Source organism: Symsagittifera roscoffensis, chromosome 3, assembly GCF_963678635.1.
Source record: "Symsagittifera roscoffensis chromosome 3, txSymRosc1.1, whole genome shotgun sequence".
Classification (NCBI taxonomy): domain Eukaryota; kingdom Metazoa; phylum Xenacoelomorpha; order Acoela; family Convolutidae; genus Symsagittifera; species Symsagittifera roscoffensis.
In genome coordinates this window covers 45,194,047-45,213,309 of record NC_087064.1, presented here as the reverse complement: position 1 = coordinate 45,213,309, position 19,263 = coordinate 45,194,047, and the positions used below count along the sequence as shown (strand labels likewise).

The 19,263-nt window shown below is 37.7% G+C and overlaps 1 protein-coding gene across 5 annotated transcripts; it reads right to left on the bottom strand.

The window, feature by feature from the left end:
• Positions 1 to 1,317: 1,317 nt before the first annotated feature.
• On the bottom strand, positions 1,318 to 12,795 carry LOC134842994 (receptor expression-enhancing protein 1-like). 5 transcript variants are annotated; one of them, XM_063859573.1, is made up of 8 exons: positions 12,718 to 12,795; positions 12,062 to 12,134; positions 11,811 to 11,887; positions 11,618 to 11,738; positions 11,451 to 11,558; positions 11,177 to 11,381; positions 1,844 to 2,247; positions 1,318 to 1,623 (listed from the first exon to the last, which is right to left on the bottom strand). In XM_063859573.1, the coding sequence occupies exons 1-8, from the start codon at positions 12,747 to 12,749 to the stop codon at positions 1,549 to 1,551; spliced, it is 1,095 nt and encodes a 364-aa protein (XP_063715643.1). In that variant the 5' UTR covers positions 12,750 to 12,795; the 3' UTR covers positions 1,318 to 1,548. The 5 variants fall into 5 exon arrangements, 3 of the variants coding, with proteins under 3 accessions (XP_063715643.1, XP_063715645.1, XP_063715644.1); XM_063859575.1 differs by lacking the exon at positions 1,318 to 1,623 and adding an exon at positions 9,832 to 9,904 and having other exon boundaries at positions 2,075 to 2,247; XR_010162574.1 differs by lacking the exon at positions 1,318 to 1,623 and adding an exon at positions 10,283 to 10,635 and having other exon boundaries at positions 2,138 to 2,247.
• Positions 12,796 to 19,263: the final 6,468 nt, after the last annotated feature.

The following is a 19,263-nucleotide window of genomic DNA, read 5'->3' as shown; positions in this document are numbered from 1 at the left end:
TTAGTGTTTTGATGATATTAGTGGGTTTATGATTGCTGTTATGTTTTAGGTGATGGAGCTGGAACAACAGGATGATTTATGATTACTAACCATTTATTGTCATGCTACTAATTTTTATTTTTTATTTTTCAATAAATATTTTTCAAACATGTTTTGTATATTACTGCAGAGTTTTAGGAAAACGATCTTAGATCTTTTTATCAATCGTTATTGTATATTAATAATTTTGTTTAGCGCCTGAAATGATTTTGAAGATTAACTTCAAGGTTTTATGTTTGCAAATGAAAATTTAAATTCATTGCCAGTAGTATTCTAAATATAAAAGTTTGTTCTGGTTTTTGCCTAACTATCATATAGCTATATGGCAAGTTTCTACTTTGTCGTATGTCGTCTCTGGTTCGAGGTCTTCTTCCAATTCCGGGTAGTTCTGTTATGGTTCGGAATATTGGCTCTGATCTATTGAGTCGTAGAGACATTTCGATTAAATTATTGTCGTATAACATTTTGTAAATGTTTTTGTCTAATTTCTAATCTATTTTGGTTAATTCTAAGCTATTAAGGTCTTGTTCGAGACTTATGGTCGCACCAGATGAGTTAGGACCGAGTTGGTTAACTCATAGAGTAATTTCGGATAGGGTACACCGTCTGCTCGTCACGCTATCTTATTTTCGGCCGGATAGATTCGTGCAACTTCTTAGTCTAATACCGATCCTAATCTTTACTCTTATACTATCTAGTCTCAGGTTGTTTAACTAGTCTCTGCTAGGCTCAATAGATCTAGGGTATACTGGTTTATTGCGGCTGCTGAAGTGCTCGGGAGAGTCCAACTAATTTCTAAGTTAAATTCAAATCTCTCTGGTGCTGAAATTACAAGTAACTTCAGCACTTACAAATAAGTGGGTTGTTAGTTAGATGGATCATGATTGGTTAATATTAAATACTTTACATTGGTAAAATATCTAAATTATCCAATCATAAAATGTAGTTTAGATCAGGTTCCAATATACTGAAACAGGGTCGGATTTAGGGGGGGGGGGGGCGGACACCCTTCGCTCAGGGATTCGACCCCCTGCCGTCCCAAAGGGTCCCCCTTTGGTACTTTCTAAGAAATCCATTTTTGGCCGACCGACCCTAAAATTTTTCTAAAGGCGCTCGCCTTTGGCGCCAATATATACTAAATCTGAGGGGGAGCGCGCGCCAAAAAACGAGATTTTTTTGTTAAAATTTTCCAAAAAGTGTCCCCCCCCCCCCTCGAGAAAATCCTAGATCCGCCCCTGTACAGAAATATGATTAAAGCGCTTAGAGCGCGCCACGCCATTTTTTTGCATCAAATGTTGGCGTAATTTATTATTCTTTCACAATATTATGCGGGGACCATACTTTAGAGAGACTCCCTTTGATATGGCTTTTAAGGTCTTGAAGCTGAAAAGCACCAGAAAGGAAGTCTAAAGCAGTCTATATTGAATTGTAGTTGAGTGAGCAGTTTTTGTTTGTTATTCATTCAGGTTCAGCTGAGGTGGATTAATGTATGCCCTTCCAAATAAATTTTCACAGATTCCTGCCTGGACGTGCGTTGGAGATGGTTCTGGCAACTATTGGCTGGGTTCTCTTTTTAATATATGACTGAAAAAGAAAAGACATCAACATGGAAAAAATTTACAAACTCGCTTTTCGACGTCATTTTTTTGAACTAGTTACGCCTTTTTGACAACGAACATTTCTGCGAAATTTATCAAAAACACCGCGTTTCCTAAAAATTACCTGCAACTTAATTCAAACCTCATATTCGATGTCTTAATGAAATGTAGTTTCCCACTACGTATTGATTGATTGACAAACTAACCTCAGCGCCTGGGCGACTTCTGGTAGCATTACTTCTTGTGGCCGAAGAGGATATAGGTTTCTGGACTTGGTCTACCGCAATGCTGTCGTCATGTGTCAAGTAGGCATTATCAAAATACTCCCCGTTCATTTGTTGCCTCGAGACGTAGTTATTACTAAATTGCTGTGGTTCAAACACTTCATTTTCGTTATTGAATCCCACGTCAGTTGAAGCTAATTTATTTGACATTTTAGTGTTGTTGTTATTGTTTTTGTTATTTGGACTTCTCTCAATATGTATAAAATCGTCGGGCTGTAGGGATTGGGTTTGGGTGACGTAACTGTGATTCCGGATGTTTTCATCTGTGCTGTGGGGATGAAGATAGTTGCCCCCTGTTGCTGCTGACTGAGGTTGAGTTATGTGTCCTGGGACCGGAAACAGGAAGCGAGTAAGCGACGACTTGTAGAAGATAATATGATGGTTGTTGTCGCTGACAAAAGATGCAATCATGTTAAAGCGATTCAAGCAAGTGTTTGCTTTCATGAGGGTTATCAGGCATGTATTATCAAAACAATGTGCAAAAAAAAGAAACATTTCATGACTTTTCAGCATTCCGTATTCAACATTTTAACATCAGCCAAGAACTAATTTCTATTATTTAAGGCAATCCGAAGCCATTGCTAACTGAAGCTTAACTTCTGGTAACAAGCGACATACACAAAAGAATGACCGGTCAAATTTTAACCGAATTTTTCAAAATGTGGAGAAAACTATCAGCTCAGATATCAACTAGTAGTTTCAATTCATAAACCTGTTTTGAATCAGTACAAAAAACATCCCAGTCGGTTGGCACCAAAAATCGTATCTTCAAATATTTTCCCACCTTTAGCAGAGAGGGGGGGGGGGGGGGTTTAGATTTGTTACTAGGTGCAAAATTCACATAGATTTAAACGTTGAATAAGTTCCTTCTAGGGGTGGCAATTCGTCAATAGGTACCATAGGGCAAGGGGGACTAAACTTGCACACTTTTTTTGGACACTGATGAACCTAAAAATGACGGATTTCGTCACTCATATTAGAGAACTGTTTGTATCTTACTTTACTTTTGCAATTTTAAAGGAAATTAACTGCACTGATCCATTCTCCAAGTTCATAAATCAAATTCAGAACTGCAGCTTTGGACGATTAAGGATTTCGATTCGAAAATTTCAAAAAAAACAAGGATAGCCGTCCCCACCGACCAGTCTTAAAAATACAAAAAAAATTCAAATAAGTGTCGTTTTTTCTGCGCGGTGTCTGAACGAAAAACTAGGAATATTCGACAGTCATAGTAAAATAGGCGAATTGGGCAACAGCTTTTGTAGAAAATGACCATTTAAAAATTTTGAGCTTCCAAAAAGTGCTAAAAAACTCAAAAAGCCAACTTTAATTGAGCCAAAATAAATTTTCACGGCCTAAATTAAGCATAAATAAGCTATTGTAAGGTTGCTTGCTCTCTTCTTTTCGCTCGAATTCAGTCAATACCAAAAAATTTAATCCTGTATTTCTAAATATTGGAACAATTGTTTGAAAAATTTTAAATGTCGTTCGAATCACGACTGAAGTCTTTAATAAGATCTGTCACTCAATTTATTCCGATGATTATTTGTGGTACCTGATTTTGTGTGGAAAACAAAAAAAAACTAAAACACCCAAGTGCAAAATTCCTCCACATTTTTGAAATGGTCGATACAAATACAGAAACTATAAACTGCCTTAGGGTTATACTTGTCCACTATCAACGTCTGAGAAATTGGACGAGTCAGTGCTTCTCAAAAATAGCAGCAGTTGCGAAGCGGTAGCGAGCTCTCTAGAAAACTGTTGCTGCAAATTCCGTTGGCAAAAAATATGCTGAGAAAACATAAACTCAAGCAAGCCGCAATTGTCTGGTTTACAAAAATTTCTTTTAAAACAGTTGATTCTGTTTTGCTACTGTTTTCCAAAAAAAGATTATTAAAAAACATAGACAACAGACATCTGGAAAACAGTCAATGAACGCAAGGAAACAAAAAAAGTGCTGTTCAATTTCAATTTCCTAATTCGAAGTTGAAAATATATTGCCTACAAGCTCTTTGAAAATCAAAAAACTAATAAACGACACTTTTTTGATAATACTAACTCAGTTTAGGAACACTGGATCAATAGGTAAAGTTTCTATTTTTCTGTGAATTCTAAAAATCTGAAATTTAAAATCTACTTTCGAAATTAGATGTCAATCACTTATTTCGTGACTTTATCGCTTTGCTCTTCGAAAAAGAGTTTTCAATCCTTTTAACAAAGTAATTGAACTTACATTAATTAAACCGTCAAAACCAACTTTTGAGCGTGATCAACTTTTAAGAATTTTCCTGAAAAAATATAGCGATCTGTATAAAGAGTCATTAATACATTCATCGACTCTTAAAAATTGAACTGCAAACTCCAACGCAATTTCGATATTAAGACAGGTTTTATAATTAGCTAGCTATTATGTTTTACTTTTTTCGACCAAGCGTTTAGCAGTTATAAAGAAGCAAGCTATTCAAACAGGAAAATTGCTTGATCTCGTGCAACAAAAAAAACTGAAACAAATTTGGTTCTTCTTCAATATCCCTCTTCTGCAAAATGGAGAAATTAGTTTAACCATCCCTCTTTCACAAAATGGACAAAAAAATTTAAAAAACAGTGACCAATGCTCGCAAAAAAACTTCGGAAACTTGCCGGTTGAATCAAAGAGTATGAAATAAAAAATTTTAGAACTCAATGGAAGTTAACACGACAGCAATTCGGCAGAAACAATAAAGCGGTAAAAGTCCAGTTAAGCACTTCGGAAAACTATAACGTTTTCAGAATTAAATATGAAAACATAGCCTTCAGACAGTTGAAAAAGAGTCAATGAACGCAAGCAAAGAAAAAAAGAATGGGAAATGAAGGAAATTATTTGAAAAAAATCCGGAATCATAAACAAAAAAAACATCACGAGCTGTATTAGTCTTCACTACGTTCATTGACTCAAAAAATTCGGTGGTTTACTTTCTAACGGCGCAGAATTTAGCGCGAGTTAATTACTCAAGCCCCTACAAATTAGAACAGCACTAAATTGTGAAAAAGACCAGAAATTTTACTGCAGATGCGAAGCTTTACTTCGTAAAGAATCGAGAAAACAGCAAAAAGTAGCTCTTATAGGGCAAAAAAATGAGATGAAAAAAGTCATCAGAAATTATTTTTATTATGCCCCACGTCTTCGTATCTGCGCGACAGTCGCTTGAAAACTAACTCAATTTCTACCAATTCTACAGTTGCAATTAATTTTCCAATTCTTTGAAATATACCAAGGACGCCACCAAGGCGAGGCCCGAAATTCGCTAAACAAATTGCACCAGATTATTTCCGCGGATATTTTCAGCAAGTTTTGTCTTCATCTTTTTTAGTTTACGGTCAACCCAACTTGAGAAAAACGCGTTTTAAATTCAAGTTTTGTTCGTTTTGTCAGGATAATTCATATCAACACTGTATACCAAGCCGCAATGAATGCACTTTATTTAATCGGATGTCGTGTAAAAAGTAACAGACAAAATTCAGCACTAAAAATATATCAAAAACGAGATATTCCCCATGTATTTTAACTAGAGCCTTGCGTTGGAAAAAAAGAAAAATCAAAACAAGAAGCCAAAAACTGAAGGAACTTCAAACGAAAAACTTTCAAACTATCAGCAAAAAGTGCACAAATTTTTACGTAAAATGCTCACGAATTAACTGATATAACATTTTATACTACAGATACCCTTAAAAGTCTCTAAATTTCTAACACAGTCTGAAAATTGAAATCTACTTTCGAAACTAGAAGTTGATCATGTTTTTGGTGAATTTCACACTGTTGCTGTTCGATAGTGTAAATTGCCTTTCTTTTAACGAAGGAACTGAAATTTTTAAAAATTAAAGACAAGCCGCGAGAAAAAAAATTGAGTCTGAGCAAAACTTCCTAAAAAACAATTATCGAGATCTATATAGGAATCTCCACTATGTTCATCGACTCATACCAACCTTTATGCTCCATAAAAAAAATTGCAGAACAAGTCGACAACCAATCCGACATTTATTTAACTCGAATTGTAAAAACAGTTGGAAAAGAGTGATGAACGCAAGAAAACTGAAAAAAAAACAACTGGTTTTTCAAAAATATTCAACTTTTGAATTTCGAAGAAAAAAAATAGATGGCCTTAAAGCTCTTTAAATTTGTAGAACAATTTATGATGGATACTTTTTTGTTAAAATAAACCCAATTTGAGAAAACTGTATCAACAGGTGAAACTTTTATTTTGCTGGAAAACCTGATAATTCATTTCCATTTTCGAAATTGAAGTCGATCACGTTTTTCGTGACCTTTACACTTCTACTGTTCGATATTGGAGTTTGCCATCCTTTTAACAATGGAAATGCACTGAACCACAAGTCAAACCAAGAAAAATCATAATTGAGCGTGAACAAATTTTAAGACTTTTTCCTAAAAGAAAAACAGCACGACCTATTAAGAGTACTCACTACTTGAAAAAGCATTTACGTTTTTCCTGGTTTAAAATACATTTACTCGCTAATTCAAACAGGTAAAACAAAATTTTTAACGGTACGTGAAATATTAAGAAAAAATACAAATAACACACCTTGACCCTTCCAGACAAACTTATACTTCCACACATGCTACAGTGCTGATTTAAAATATCCTGACACAACGAAAAAAAAACTTGAAATTCAAAACGCTCTTTTCTAAAGTTAACCCAACTTTAGAAAAGCGCGTTTTAAATTTCAAGTCTTTTTTTTTCGTTGTGTCAGGATATTTTAAATCAGCACTGTAGCATGTGTGGAAGTATAAGTTTGTCTGGAAGGGTCAAGGTGTGTTATTTGTGTTTTTTCTTAATATTTCACGTACCGTTAAAATCTTTGTTTTACCTGTTTTACTTAAGATGAAAAAAACAATGAAGACAAAACTTGCCGAAACTTTAAGCAGAATTAATTTGGTGCAAAATTTAACTAAAAAAACGAGCACTTTCGGCTTTTTATAGTCTACCAAAATTACCCCAAAACAATTGGTTAAAAAATCAAAGTGAGCCTCTTTTTTTAGCTCAACAAAAATAAGAAGCTTATCATCTCAAAAAAATTGGCGAAAAACGTCTAAAATTTGAAAACAACAACAACTTTACTCATTAAATCTGGCTCACGAATAGATAAGACAATGACGTTTGTAACGGTACGTGAAAAACAAAGAAAAACACAAATAATATACTATAAACAGAGCTTTAGCTAAAATCTAAGCAAAATCCAAAAATTTACAAACATAAGCTAGGAAAAAATAGAGTAGTGAAACTCAGCTTTGTGAGATCGAACACAGGAACTGCCAATTTAAAGACAAATCAGTTGCCACAAACAGAATACTTATTATTTATAAGCTTAGTGTAGCCTATAATTTTTGATAATTATTCATAGTGAGTCAAAATTTCGGAAAAAACTCCTCATTGCTGATCATAGAAGTAAAGATCAGCCATCCACCCAACCTAAATTGGTTTGAACCGAGCACTAATTGTCGCGCAGACACGAAAGGATTTACTTGAAAAATTATACGCATACGTAATGGACCGTCACACTTCCAGACATACTCATACTTCCACACATGCTACAAAGCTGATTTAAAATGTCTGGACAAAACGAATTAAACATGAAATAAAAAACGCGATTTTCTCAAATTTGGTTGATTTAAGACAAAAACAATGAAGACAAAACTTGCTTCGAATTTCAGAAAATTTGATGTGGCGCAATTTATTTTGCGAAATTAGGGTCCGACATTTAACCCCAAAAATCGAGCATTTTCGGCATTGACCAAAAATAAATCCAAGAGAGAATCTCATAAAACTCAAAACAATTTAAACAGAATATAATCGTCTGTTTTGTTTCTTTAACTGTATTTTTGATAGCCAAAAAATGTCAATTTTACTATATAAAAGACCAACTTTCCTTTTGAAAACAAATTTTGGACTTGTTTCGGCAATTATTGGAAATGATAACTTTTTGAGCGATAAAAGAGGCTCACTTTGATATAATCTTGTCGGCAATTAAACTAAAATGTTTGGTGTAATTTTTGACTGACTAAAAAAAGACGAAAATGTTGGTTTTTTGGGTTACACTTTTGACCCGAATTTCGCAAGATAAATTGCACCAAATTAATTCTGCTGAAATTCTAAACAAGTTTTGTCTTAAATCAAACCATTTAAGAATAACGCTTTTTAAATTGCACTTTTGGCCCCGTATTTTAACTAGCAAAAACAAACAATTTTGCCTCCGTATTTTAACTAGAACGTTGCCTTGAAAAAAAAGAACTCAAAACAAGGAACCAAAAACTGAGGAACTTCCTCAGATCAAAAGATCAATTATACTAACATTTGAGCAAAAAACAAAGCCCAAATTTTTGCCTTAATTCTCATGATTTAACTGATATAACATTATCCTATTAAGGCAACATTAATAATAGCGCGCCTAGAGAACATTAAACAGCTTGCGGCAATTGAGCCGAAAAAACTCAAACCGCAACCGGTGATATAGTGGATAAGGTGGCATGTTCAAGTTAAATAGCTGGATCGCTTTTTGTTATAGTTCGCACAGTGTATATCTTTATTTCAAAACCCAATTTTTTGGCGAATAAATGTAAAATTTGAGTTTTTGAATATTATTGTATCTGGCAGAGTAATGTATTCACAAAAACTATATTAGCAGCATTTATAATTCATTGAAAAAGAAATGACTATATTTTGCATTATAGTTCTCAAATTTAAGTTCTCAAAATTACCACCTATTGTAACATATCACCCCGAAACCTTATTAGCTAAGATAGTCGCCCAAATTTTCAGACTGCGAAAAAAGCTGTTACTACATTCAAGTGCTTTACATAGGGCTATACCATCTAGAGTAGCACTGTGCACAACGGTAATCTCAGTTGCATTAATTGCATTTCTTAACTCTTGTTCGTAAACAAAATTTCTGAAAAGAACAAGAATAAACGAATGCTATGCAAGTAGCACAGAATATTTCGACATATTAAAAAACCTGATTTTGCGTGGAAAGTAAAACGAGAAAAAAACTGAAGCACACCCGGTGACAAATTTGCTCCCAACTTTAAGTGGCCGGATCAAAAAAAATCTAGTTATCGATTATACGCAGTTGCTCTCACCATTGTATTAAAATCAGCTGTACATAATTGCAAGGCAGTAACTCTGCTTCGTGAGGGGTAAATACCCAAATTAGGGAACATGAGTGGGCTAAAAAAAAGTGAGGACTATAGCGTAGCTTGTATATCTCCTTTCAACAAATGGCAACCGAAACTAGCCATTTTTATTTTCCTAAGTCCCGACTGAAAAAAGCTGTCGTGCTCCATAACCAGAACTTCAAGAATAACTTAAACCTCTTCAGTATTTGTTATATAACAGAAATTTTACCTGACTAGCTCTCTAAAGTAACACAAAATCAGTTGGTTTGAGTTAACAAAGTGAGTTAAGCATCAAGCAGTTAATTTAAGTTAGCATATTATTCTCGCGAGCACGTTATTTTGACGTTCGAAACGTATCATGACATTAGACAAAAACCTAGTGATTTTTGGAAAGATACTTTCAAATTTTCCGCGCATTCGTTCAAAATTCCGGGCAAAGAAAGTCCCTGCTTGCCTTGAGCCGCCTGGCGACATTTGATCTACCTGATCGGTCATCGACCCAGAGGCTTGGTCGAATTTAGAGGTCCCTCCGGGGTCACCTCTTGACCTTCTCGAATATGAGCTCGAGAATGATTGGTGACGCTTGGTAGGACTACTGGTGTCAGGTTTTTCATTGGAAGAGAGAAAAGTGTACGAAGATGCGCCAGACGAGTTAATGTTATCATCATGTTCTAGTTGACTCATAGTTGAAAAAGTGAGTCGAGAGGGAGGTTGGGAGGAGCTAGGTGGGGGGACAAACCTCGACTTAGAGTACGTGGGGACAGAAGAGGATATCTTATCCTCATCTGGGATAGTAGGCAGTGGGTTTGAAGCTGAAATGAGAATTTACACCATGATCTCGCATTATGTTGTCAAATTTCGTGCACAATGTTTTTTTTCTATTTCACGCCCTCTCAAAAGAACAATACGCATCTAAATTTACGAGCTCACATTTCTATGTTTAGATATGATTGTATAATTCCAATTACATCAAAACAGTTCCAAAAACACCCTCGAACACTCGTCAATGTGCAATAATTCAACTTCTTAACACTAAATTCAAAAACGCAACGACTTCTATGTGCTTTGCTAGAGTATCTCGCGGAGGTAACAGTTTGGAGTCATGAAAAACATTTGGCTGTGAACACAGTAAACAAGTTGATGTAAATTGACTATATGTTCAGAGGCCAGTTCCATCATCAATTATTTACCTAAGCTACAGTTTCACTAATAACAGTCACTCGCTAATTAACAGTTTTCTAGTCGCGGCAGCTGCTTGTTTGCTCTCCTGTTCATTCAGTTTTGGTAGTTTTCGCTGGGAAGTAATAAGCCCAAGTATTATAAACCGAATCTGTCAGTGTGTTTAGGTATGTATCTGTAACTCCAGGTTGTGATTCGACTGAAATATCGTTTGATGGAGGAAAGTCTACATAACCAACTTCTTGAGTAATTTCTCTCGATGCTTGATATTTGTCAAATTCAGAAGAGCAAATATAGTTTTCATCGAGCGGTTCCAAGCCGCGAGAAAACTCTGGACTGGTTGAATCCTTTAGAGTATTGCCAGCTGAAAGGATCGATTATACACCAGTTTTAAAACATTAAGAATTTTTTGTAACAAAACTAGTAGTTAAATAAAAAGTGACGCTACACTAATATAATTGTAACAGAAATTTCGCTTCAAAGTAGCTTGTTGCTTTGGCTATTTTACAAAAATGGAGTAGAATAACCACACTCAAGCAGTCTATTAATGCAGTGAATCAAATGGTGTCCGGCAAATAAGCGGGCAGCTTTTAAAGTGACAATCATTTTTGATGGGACTTTAAGACGACACTACACGCCATTCTCCATTTTTATTCCTGCGAACCATACACCGCTTGAAACCATTCATTTTAAATGTTCTAAATGGGCGTCTAAATGTCATGTCGCCTTATTTACCTAGCACCTGAAGCAAATTTTGAGAATGTTTTAAAGGAAAATGCATACTAAATTAAGATGTCTGAAAATTAACTTCGCATGTACAAAGTACAAATTGTTATCAACGTTATCTTTAAGCTTTTTTGAGCCGTTAACGAATAAACATCAGTTCGTTGAACAATGCTACATACCCTGGGAGTTAGTTCTGTGTCTAATTTGAGGCTGCTGATCTCTAGCAGTGGAGGAGGGTATAGCACGCTGCTTCGACGGCACCCTACTTGCGACTCTCTGTGAGATAACCTCACTAGAGTCTGTCTGATCCTCTGCGTTGTAGTCGATATCTCTGTTTGACATGATTTGATCCAAATATTGCGCTGATACACTTCGCCACACAGGCTGAAAATATTGTAAACATCTTGCAACTGCCGGCAGTTTTTATTGAATGGAATTTAAGAAAGCACTTACGCCTTTTTGTGCAATCGTGCGCTGAGCAACATCAATGCCTTGTTTCCCCAGAGTTACGAGTGCTTGCGAGCCCAACTCTTTCGATCGCTCAATGTATTGATCAATTTCCTAAAACAGCTAAAATTATGTTTCTTAAGTGACAGCAAATAAATTTACAACAGTGTTACCTGTTCATTTTTCACGAGATACGGATGGAGCAACTTTCGGTAGATGAAACTGGATCCTTTGAAGGTTGGCAAAAGAAGCCAAACTACAAATAAAATCTTCAACTCGTAGTAGAACGGAAACCTAAAAGAAAGCGTTGGGCGGAAAAAAATAATCGTTTAAAAAAAACTAATAGTTTTCGGAAACCAAACGTACCAAGACAAAAATATGTCTGTGAAATTTTCTAGAACTGCAAAAATGGCGAACACAATCCAGTACATCATCCATCTTGCCTGAATATGGAAAATTTTTATTCAGCTGAACAAAAAATAAATTATCAGCTTAAACTATAACTGTACAGAACTGTTTTAATTTACCAGATGACGCAATGCCTGATCAAATTTTTCTGCAGACTTTGTAGTGATAAAAATCAAATTGTATCTCAAAAACTACATTCGTTTACTCACATATTCCCTGGCGTTCTTTGATTTGACCGCTTTGAATGAGGCATATGCGGGGTACAGATTACCAAGCACCAAACTAAAACATATACAAGGATAGCCAATTGTAGTGCGAGTAGCACAGAATGTTCCGACCAAAATGATTAAAAAAACAGCAACTGTCGTTTTAAGTCAGTGGTGTTATTCGAGAACTACACGATCACGTAGATAATTAGTGAATTAGGCATGATCGACATTTGTCTTCAACAAATTAATAAATTAAACTTTTTGCAAAATATTTTTTAAAGTTTTTTAGAGAACTATTTTGCCAAAAAAGCGCTAAATGAACGGTCGAAAATTACTATTACTTTTCTCTATGGTAAAATCAAAGTTTTTTATGCCAAACCTCTAAAAACAGTAAATTTCCCTGAAACGAGCGTAACTTGCTCAGAATTAGACAAATTTTAATAATCTCCTAATTTTTTCTCGACATTGGGAAAACTTTATGAATCACTACTGAAAGGTCTTTAATATGATATATCACTCGAACCATTCCGATGATTATTTGTGGTACCTGATTTTTCGTGGAAAAACTATAACACACCTGAATACACAGTTCCTCCATTTTCGGAACACATTGTTAGACAAAACATAATAAATTGAATTACAAAACATTCGCTTACATTATGATTCGTGAAACAAGCTGCGAAAACATGCTGTAATATTACATTATACTTTCTGAAAGGAATTCGATTAAACTGGGAAAAACATAAAGAGCTTCACGTAGCAGTCTAGCAATATTCTGGAAGCAGTCTTGTATTGTAAGAGATGAGCTTGTCTAAGATCGACTCGAAACTCTGTAAACGGGATGAAATTATTTTTACGGTATGCAGTAAATAAAATGCTTGGCCAGAAGGTTAAAAGTATCATAGTAACCGAGGTTACAGTCAGGAGTCCGTTCATCACATATTGCAGTCAAAACCCTTGGAATTTTCTAGATATGGAAAAGATAATGGGAGATAAAAATTAGATGATTAGTGTTGATGTGTTTAAAATTAAACTGGATACGGGTTACGTTTCTACAGTAAAAACACGCAACTCGAAACGTGAAAATATATTCTTACAAAGCTAGTTCAAAAAAAATCCGTGTGGTGTCTGGCCGCTCCCTGAATCTCAAAAGCTAGCGTTGAAAGCTAGCGGTATCCATCATCTACTAAGTCTTAGAACTTATCATTTATTTCGCTCATCCGCTTCAGCGGCTCTCGTAGCAGGTTACAAACCGACCCCGCACTAATCCTACTGGTGGCTAGGTGGTCTGCTCTCGTTAAACCCCGAAAGATATGCATACCAACAGCACATGCGGCGAGCGTCGAACCGTCTGGTGGCTTCTGATCGGTCCTGTAGAGGTGTTGTAGCTCTCAAATAGTAGGAATAAGAGCAGAAGATGATCTCTGATTTGTGAGGGCAGGAACATGTAACATTCGTCCGGAAGTACATATTGACGGAAAAAAAGATAGGTTGTAAAACGACTGTGTGGTCCTTTTATGTGGCATTCGACCAGAATGGCCAAAATGCAATTTATGCAGACTTCAAATTTTTAGCAGTAGGCCTTCCGGATTGATGATTATTAAGAACTAAGAACGTTATTGGAACGATTGGCCAAACGGTGAGGGCTGGAATATTCTAGTATTTTTAAATTTCACAAAGTCGAATTATGACGTCATATTTCTGAGAAACGTCAGAAACGGCCATTTTGACTAAAACGAGAAAGAAAAAGAGAACAACATTAGCTGCGCTAGCAACAACAACGAAATTGAGATCGGAAAACAACAACGAGTTACAGAGTAACAGAAGAACACTCCGAGTTGCAACTATTGTGCTGCTACAATAGTTGCAAGGCCGTTGCGAACAACGGTGAAGGGTAAGAGACAGCCTTCCGGAATAGGAGGAAATCAAGATTAACGAGCTTGATTTAGCGGATTCGTCAATCCGGAAGGGTAAAGGAACTGAAACTTTTATCCTGCCACGTAAACTTTTAGCATCCTGTCATGTCCTGACTTGAATTTAATTGATATTTGGATTAGTTTTGACAAGGATGAGGTGCTAGGAGTTGGGGGGGAGAGGGTTGATCCATCTTCGATGGAGATGATGATTTTTATCTACTGAACAAAAACAATAGTAATATAATAAGTAGTAGCCCTGTTTTTAGGAGTGACCTCGTGGTCTGGGGATACTGAGACCCAGCCATGAGCTCACTAGTTGCATGTAATTAAGTTAATTTGAGCGTTCTGGTCGAAGCCGGAGAGCAGTAACGTTTTTGTCGACCCGATGTTAGAAAGACCACCGAAAAGTACTGGCTTGGTAGAGACGGTGAAAAGCATGCAAAGCTCTGTTTGGACGTTAGCCAGTCGTCTTAAGACTTAGTTTTGTTATCCGTCGATATGTATCTTCCGGGCGAATGTTACATAAATGTTTTTATGGCGCTCCTGGGTGTTATTCTTTTTTAACATCATGACCGGCAGAACCGTTAACAAGCACTCCGCGCCGAGCGGATGCTCACATTAACGCCCTTAATAGGCCTAAACCGCCGGGGCGGAAGGGTAGTTCGGAACGCGGAAGCCTTCCGGATTACCGTGAATAGTTTTTTAACCTAGTTAAGACCGAAAATTCACGAACCAGGAAGGGTGGGGTGATTCGCGGTCCCGTCATTTCCTGAGTGATCCGTGACCAAAATCACTTAAAGATATAAGTAAAACCAAACAAAAAGTAGTATAGTAGCCAAGAAAAACAAAAAAACATAAAAAATTGCCGAAAAAACCAAAAACAGTAAAAAAGTAGAAAATCAGTAGAAATCATCCCCCCAGACAAGATGTGATCCAACCCCCCCGTTTGTTGTTGATAGATATATTGTTGTTACAGGCATTTATATCAGTCAGGATCGTTACGATCAGTTTTGTAGCCGTTTGTGAGGCTTGTACTGTAGGGTTATTTGAGCATTTAAGCACGTTAATGATAAATTGCGCTCAATCCGGAAGGGTCAGCTGATTTGCGCTCAATTCGGAAGGGTCTTGGGTGAAGACCGATCCGGCAAGCAGTACAAGGAGCAACAAGAAGAGGCTCAACGACGACAACAATCGACTGTTGGGTATCGTTAACAAGTTTTGTATCCCTTTTGGTACAAAAATTAAGATAGTAATCTGTGGGGGGCTCGACAGTGCTGCACTGTAGTGACCCTTCACCGAACTGCGAATATCCGAGTTAAGCACCTTAATTCGGATATTAAGGAAACCCGGAGGGGTATAGTATTACTAATATTAGTATTTATATAGCCTATATTAATAGTCTTATATCGTGTTTCAGTGAAAAACAGCGAAAACAGACCGGTTTTTAGGGTCAAAATTGCGATATTATGATCCCCCCACAAGTCGCGATTTTTGAGATATCAATATTTTTTGAAACGGAAAAAAGCGCTAAGTTAGTGTGTTACATCGTAACTGCACTACCATAATAGATAGAACCGGTTAAGTTAAGTTCGAAGCTGGTTGGAACTATTTTGGTACCGAAAACTGAAATTTCGTGATTTTTGAGAAAACGGAACACTATAAATTTAGAAAATTTTTTGAAATTTTTGAGTTACGACAGTAAAAATAGTTGTTTGGACAACGTCCACTAGTGAATCTACGAGTTTTAAAACCCGCTACCCGAAAGCCTTCCGCGTTCCAGAGAAATCGAACAAAGCGTGTTTGATTTGGTGGATTCATCAATCCGGAGGGGTCCAGGTAGCATAGTTTTTCGCAAACTTTTTCTGCTAAAGCGTTTTAGATCGGGTCTTTTGCATTGAACTAGAAGAGTATAGGCCTTCTGAGCTCGGATCAATAATTTTTAGGACGAAAGGACCAGAATTGCGGAAAAAGTTAGGTGGAACCTATAAGTGAGAAATTTTTTGAGTTTGCAAGAAAGACGTTTTGGCTAATAACTTTTCGACAACTGGACAGATCCGGTTAATCTTGGTACCATTAGATCAGAAATTAGCTTAACTTACTAGTAGGAAAGAGAATTACTCGAAAAAGCGAGCGAGAAAATTTTTTGAGATTGTTCTTAGCAAATTACACAAATCCGGAGGTGTACACCCTTCACGTTTCATAGATTTTTCTGAAAAACCCTTAGACCCCTACCAAAAGGTAATAGCGGTTGAATAAAGTAACTTTAGGCCGTTCTAGACCAAAAGGGAGGGCTAAAGGCACAGCAAAAGCTTAATCGAGCCGAAGTTAGGCCAGCGATAAGACCCTTCACCGTTGGTGTGAATTGTCAAATAAGAAGCTTAACTTCAATCCGGAAGGGTCTAGGAAGGTAGTACATACCCTTCCCAGTTAATTGAAAGAGCATAATTGCATCGGAGAACGTATCCGGAGGGGTATAGGTTAAAAAAAAAAGGAAATCTCCGAAAAGCCACTTTTACAAACCGGAGTGCTCCCAATCCGAAGGGGTCAAAGATTTTTCAAGTTAGGAGGGGTCCGAATCCGGAGGGGTCTTATAGTTGCTAATTCGGAGGGGTCCAAATCCGGAGGGGTCTTGTATTAACCAACTCAGAGGGGTCCAAATCCGGAGGGGTCTAGATTCTATCAATCCGGAAGGGTCCTATTTGTGCCAATCCGGAGGGGTATTATTTTATTAAGGACTTAGGTAGACGAAAGAAAGACTAAAAAGTGAGAGGTATTAGGTTATTAGCACACAGGCTAGGTATCAGTGACTGCACTGGTAACTTGCCTTTCAATAAGAACCAGACTAATACAAAACAGGTCCGAACTCGGATATTCGCGACACTAAGTCTAAATTAAAAAGAGCGTGATTCATTGGTGTGGATTGAAACATAATACGTTTTTGGGAAAAGTGACTGCCCTGAGGATTTTAGTAGGTCTAGCTCGGGCAGTCCGAAGGCAGATAGGTAACACAGTACTCGGTGGGTGCAATAGACGCCCACTTGAGAAAATTACTGCCTTCAAAGTTTTGTCTGTTTGGTGCAGCACCGAGCAGGGAAGCTTTTTCTTTAAAAGACAGGTTCGACTATTGTACTGCGACCGACTAAGAGTACATTACACATACGTTTTTTTCATAGAGGTATTCATAGTTTGACATTAAATATATATATATTGTTTTTTTTTTATTTTAAATCAACATAAACTGTGCTTGATTGGGTAGTGAGTACACTATCTTTTAAATTGACTGATAACATCAAATTGTGCTATTTTTCAAATCTTACCACCGATATTCGGTTAGAGTGAATAAATTTTATACAAACTGTACTCTGATAACATACAGGGATTCGTGGTCACTATTTAATAGAATCTGGTGAAATTTATTGTGTTGTGTCATTATTATTGTTAATAGAACTATAAGGTCTCTAGCAATTGAGTCAAGAATAGGCATTAGAAAGTGACAAATAGAGAATGAGTCTAGACAAGTCAAGGATACCAAAACGAGGTAATAGCTCTAGGAAATTCATACCTGAGGAGCAGAGAAAGACGATGACCGATCCTTTTGTGGATTGGATCAAGCGATCCCGGTCTGATAAAAAAGGGACGGTTTCAGGCAGAATGGTTGAAACGAGAAGTCAGAAGACCTCAGAAGAGCGAAAAGAACTGTTAGAAGTGAAGGTCAATACGGACCATACCATGAACGACAACCAGGAAGTAAATGGACTGGAAGGGAGAGGCAGAAGGCTGGCGAGTGAATCCACTCCGGTAGAACAAGGCCATGATTTTGCCACTTCCACCGGGACATTGGATCGAGAAGAGATGTCGGAACTGTCCGACATCTCAACTGAAGTAGCGGCAACTAGAAGATCTCCGACAGACAACACTATGATGGCAAGCGGAACTGGGAAACAAACAACGTCATCATCGTTCTCAGAAAGAATGAAGAACACCTTTGGAAACATCTTTCCATTCAGCATGGGAGGAGGAGCAGGAAACGATGGTGAGTCCCAGGAGGTAGAGGATGAAGAGGAGCAAGGGGACTTTGGATCTCAAGTCAGCCTCAATAGTTCGATCCAGGAGAGTGAGGCACATGTCGGGAGAGAGACTAGAACCATGGACAAATTTGGTGTAGTGACAACGATAAGCAAAGAGGCAAACACACCGGGCCAGTCAAAGGAATTCGCGATTAGGTCAAATTCGGAGCCACAACCTGGAGAGGGTAGAACCAGAGGGCTCGGCAACGCGTTAATGGATCCTGAAATAAATAATGAAAAGACGTTGAAGCAGAGAGTCAAGGCCCGGATCTCGACAAGCAGGAAGTTACCTGGGACCGACAGGGTTACACCACCACTAGTGACGCCACTCATGGATAACGGGGCAGCACTAGAGGAAGCCTTAAGCAACATAGTGGACAGCTTAGGAGAACAAAATGAGCAGATGTCGATAAGGATGAGTGAACTAGAAAGAGCAGTTCACATTGAAAGAGAAAGTCTGCGGGAAGAAATAAACCGCAACAGACAAGAAGATGGCAGGAGCGAAAAACGCTTGAAAGAAAGAACGGACGAACATATGGCGAGGAACTTGTCACGAATGACAAGAGAGGTGGAACAGCGAGACTTACGCTTAAGAGACGACATGGAGAAGTTAAGAATTCAACAAGAGCAGTCTCTTGGGACTCTTGACACAAAGATAGAAGCGATGATGGAGAGGCGAACTCAGGTTATCATGGATAGGTTGGACGGGCTACTAAGCAGCAAGAGTGGACCAAAAGAAGGAGAACCGAACTCGGGAGGTCCCAGCAGGGAACCGAGGGTGAACTTCAATGAACATCAGAGGAGGAAGACGTATGGATCCACTAGAGGCAGGGGCAGTTCATCAGGCTATGCCACAAGGGGTAATGGAACATGGGGCCCGAACAGTAGAGCAAGTTCAACGGGGAACAGACAAACCTCTAACGAACGACCGACGCAAGGCACACATGCGACTGGGAGAAGTGATTCCGGCAACAGGGGGCATGCAAGCCCGAGGAGGAGTCATGTGGGCCAAGCGGGAAACGCTCACGGTGATTCGGATTGCAGGGATGCACCGCACACAGAGCCTTCGACGAGGTGTGAGGACACTCAAGCGGGACACTCAAGGGATGCTACGGCAATGGCCACAGCATTTGAACCCCTGAACAGGTCTTTGGAGACATTCCTGACGAGGTTATCTAGAACCAATGAACGCAGTGAGAAGTCCAGAAGAGTCTTTAAG

What these genes read in the sequence shown, in the direction of transcription:
- LOC134842994 (XM_063859573.1), bottom strand. Translation starts at nt 12,749, where the DNA reads ATGTTTTCGCAGCTTGTTTCACGAATCATAAT. An exon ending in CAAAGAACGCCAGGGAATAT is followed by an intron (nt 11,888 to 12,061) that starts GTGAGTAAACGA and finishes TTCCATATTCAG; the next exon opens with GCAAGATGGATGATGTACTG. An exon ending in GCACGATTGCACAAAAAGGC is followed by an intron (nt 11,382 to 11,450) that starts GTAAGTGCTTTC and finishes CAATATTTTCAG; the next exon opens with CCTGTGTGGCGAAGTGTATC.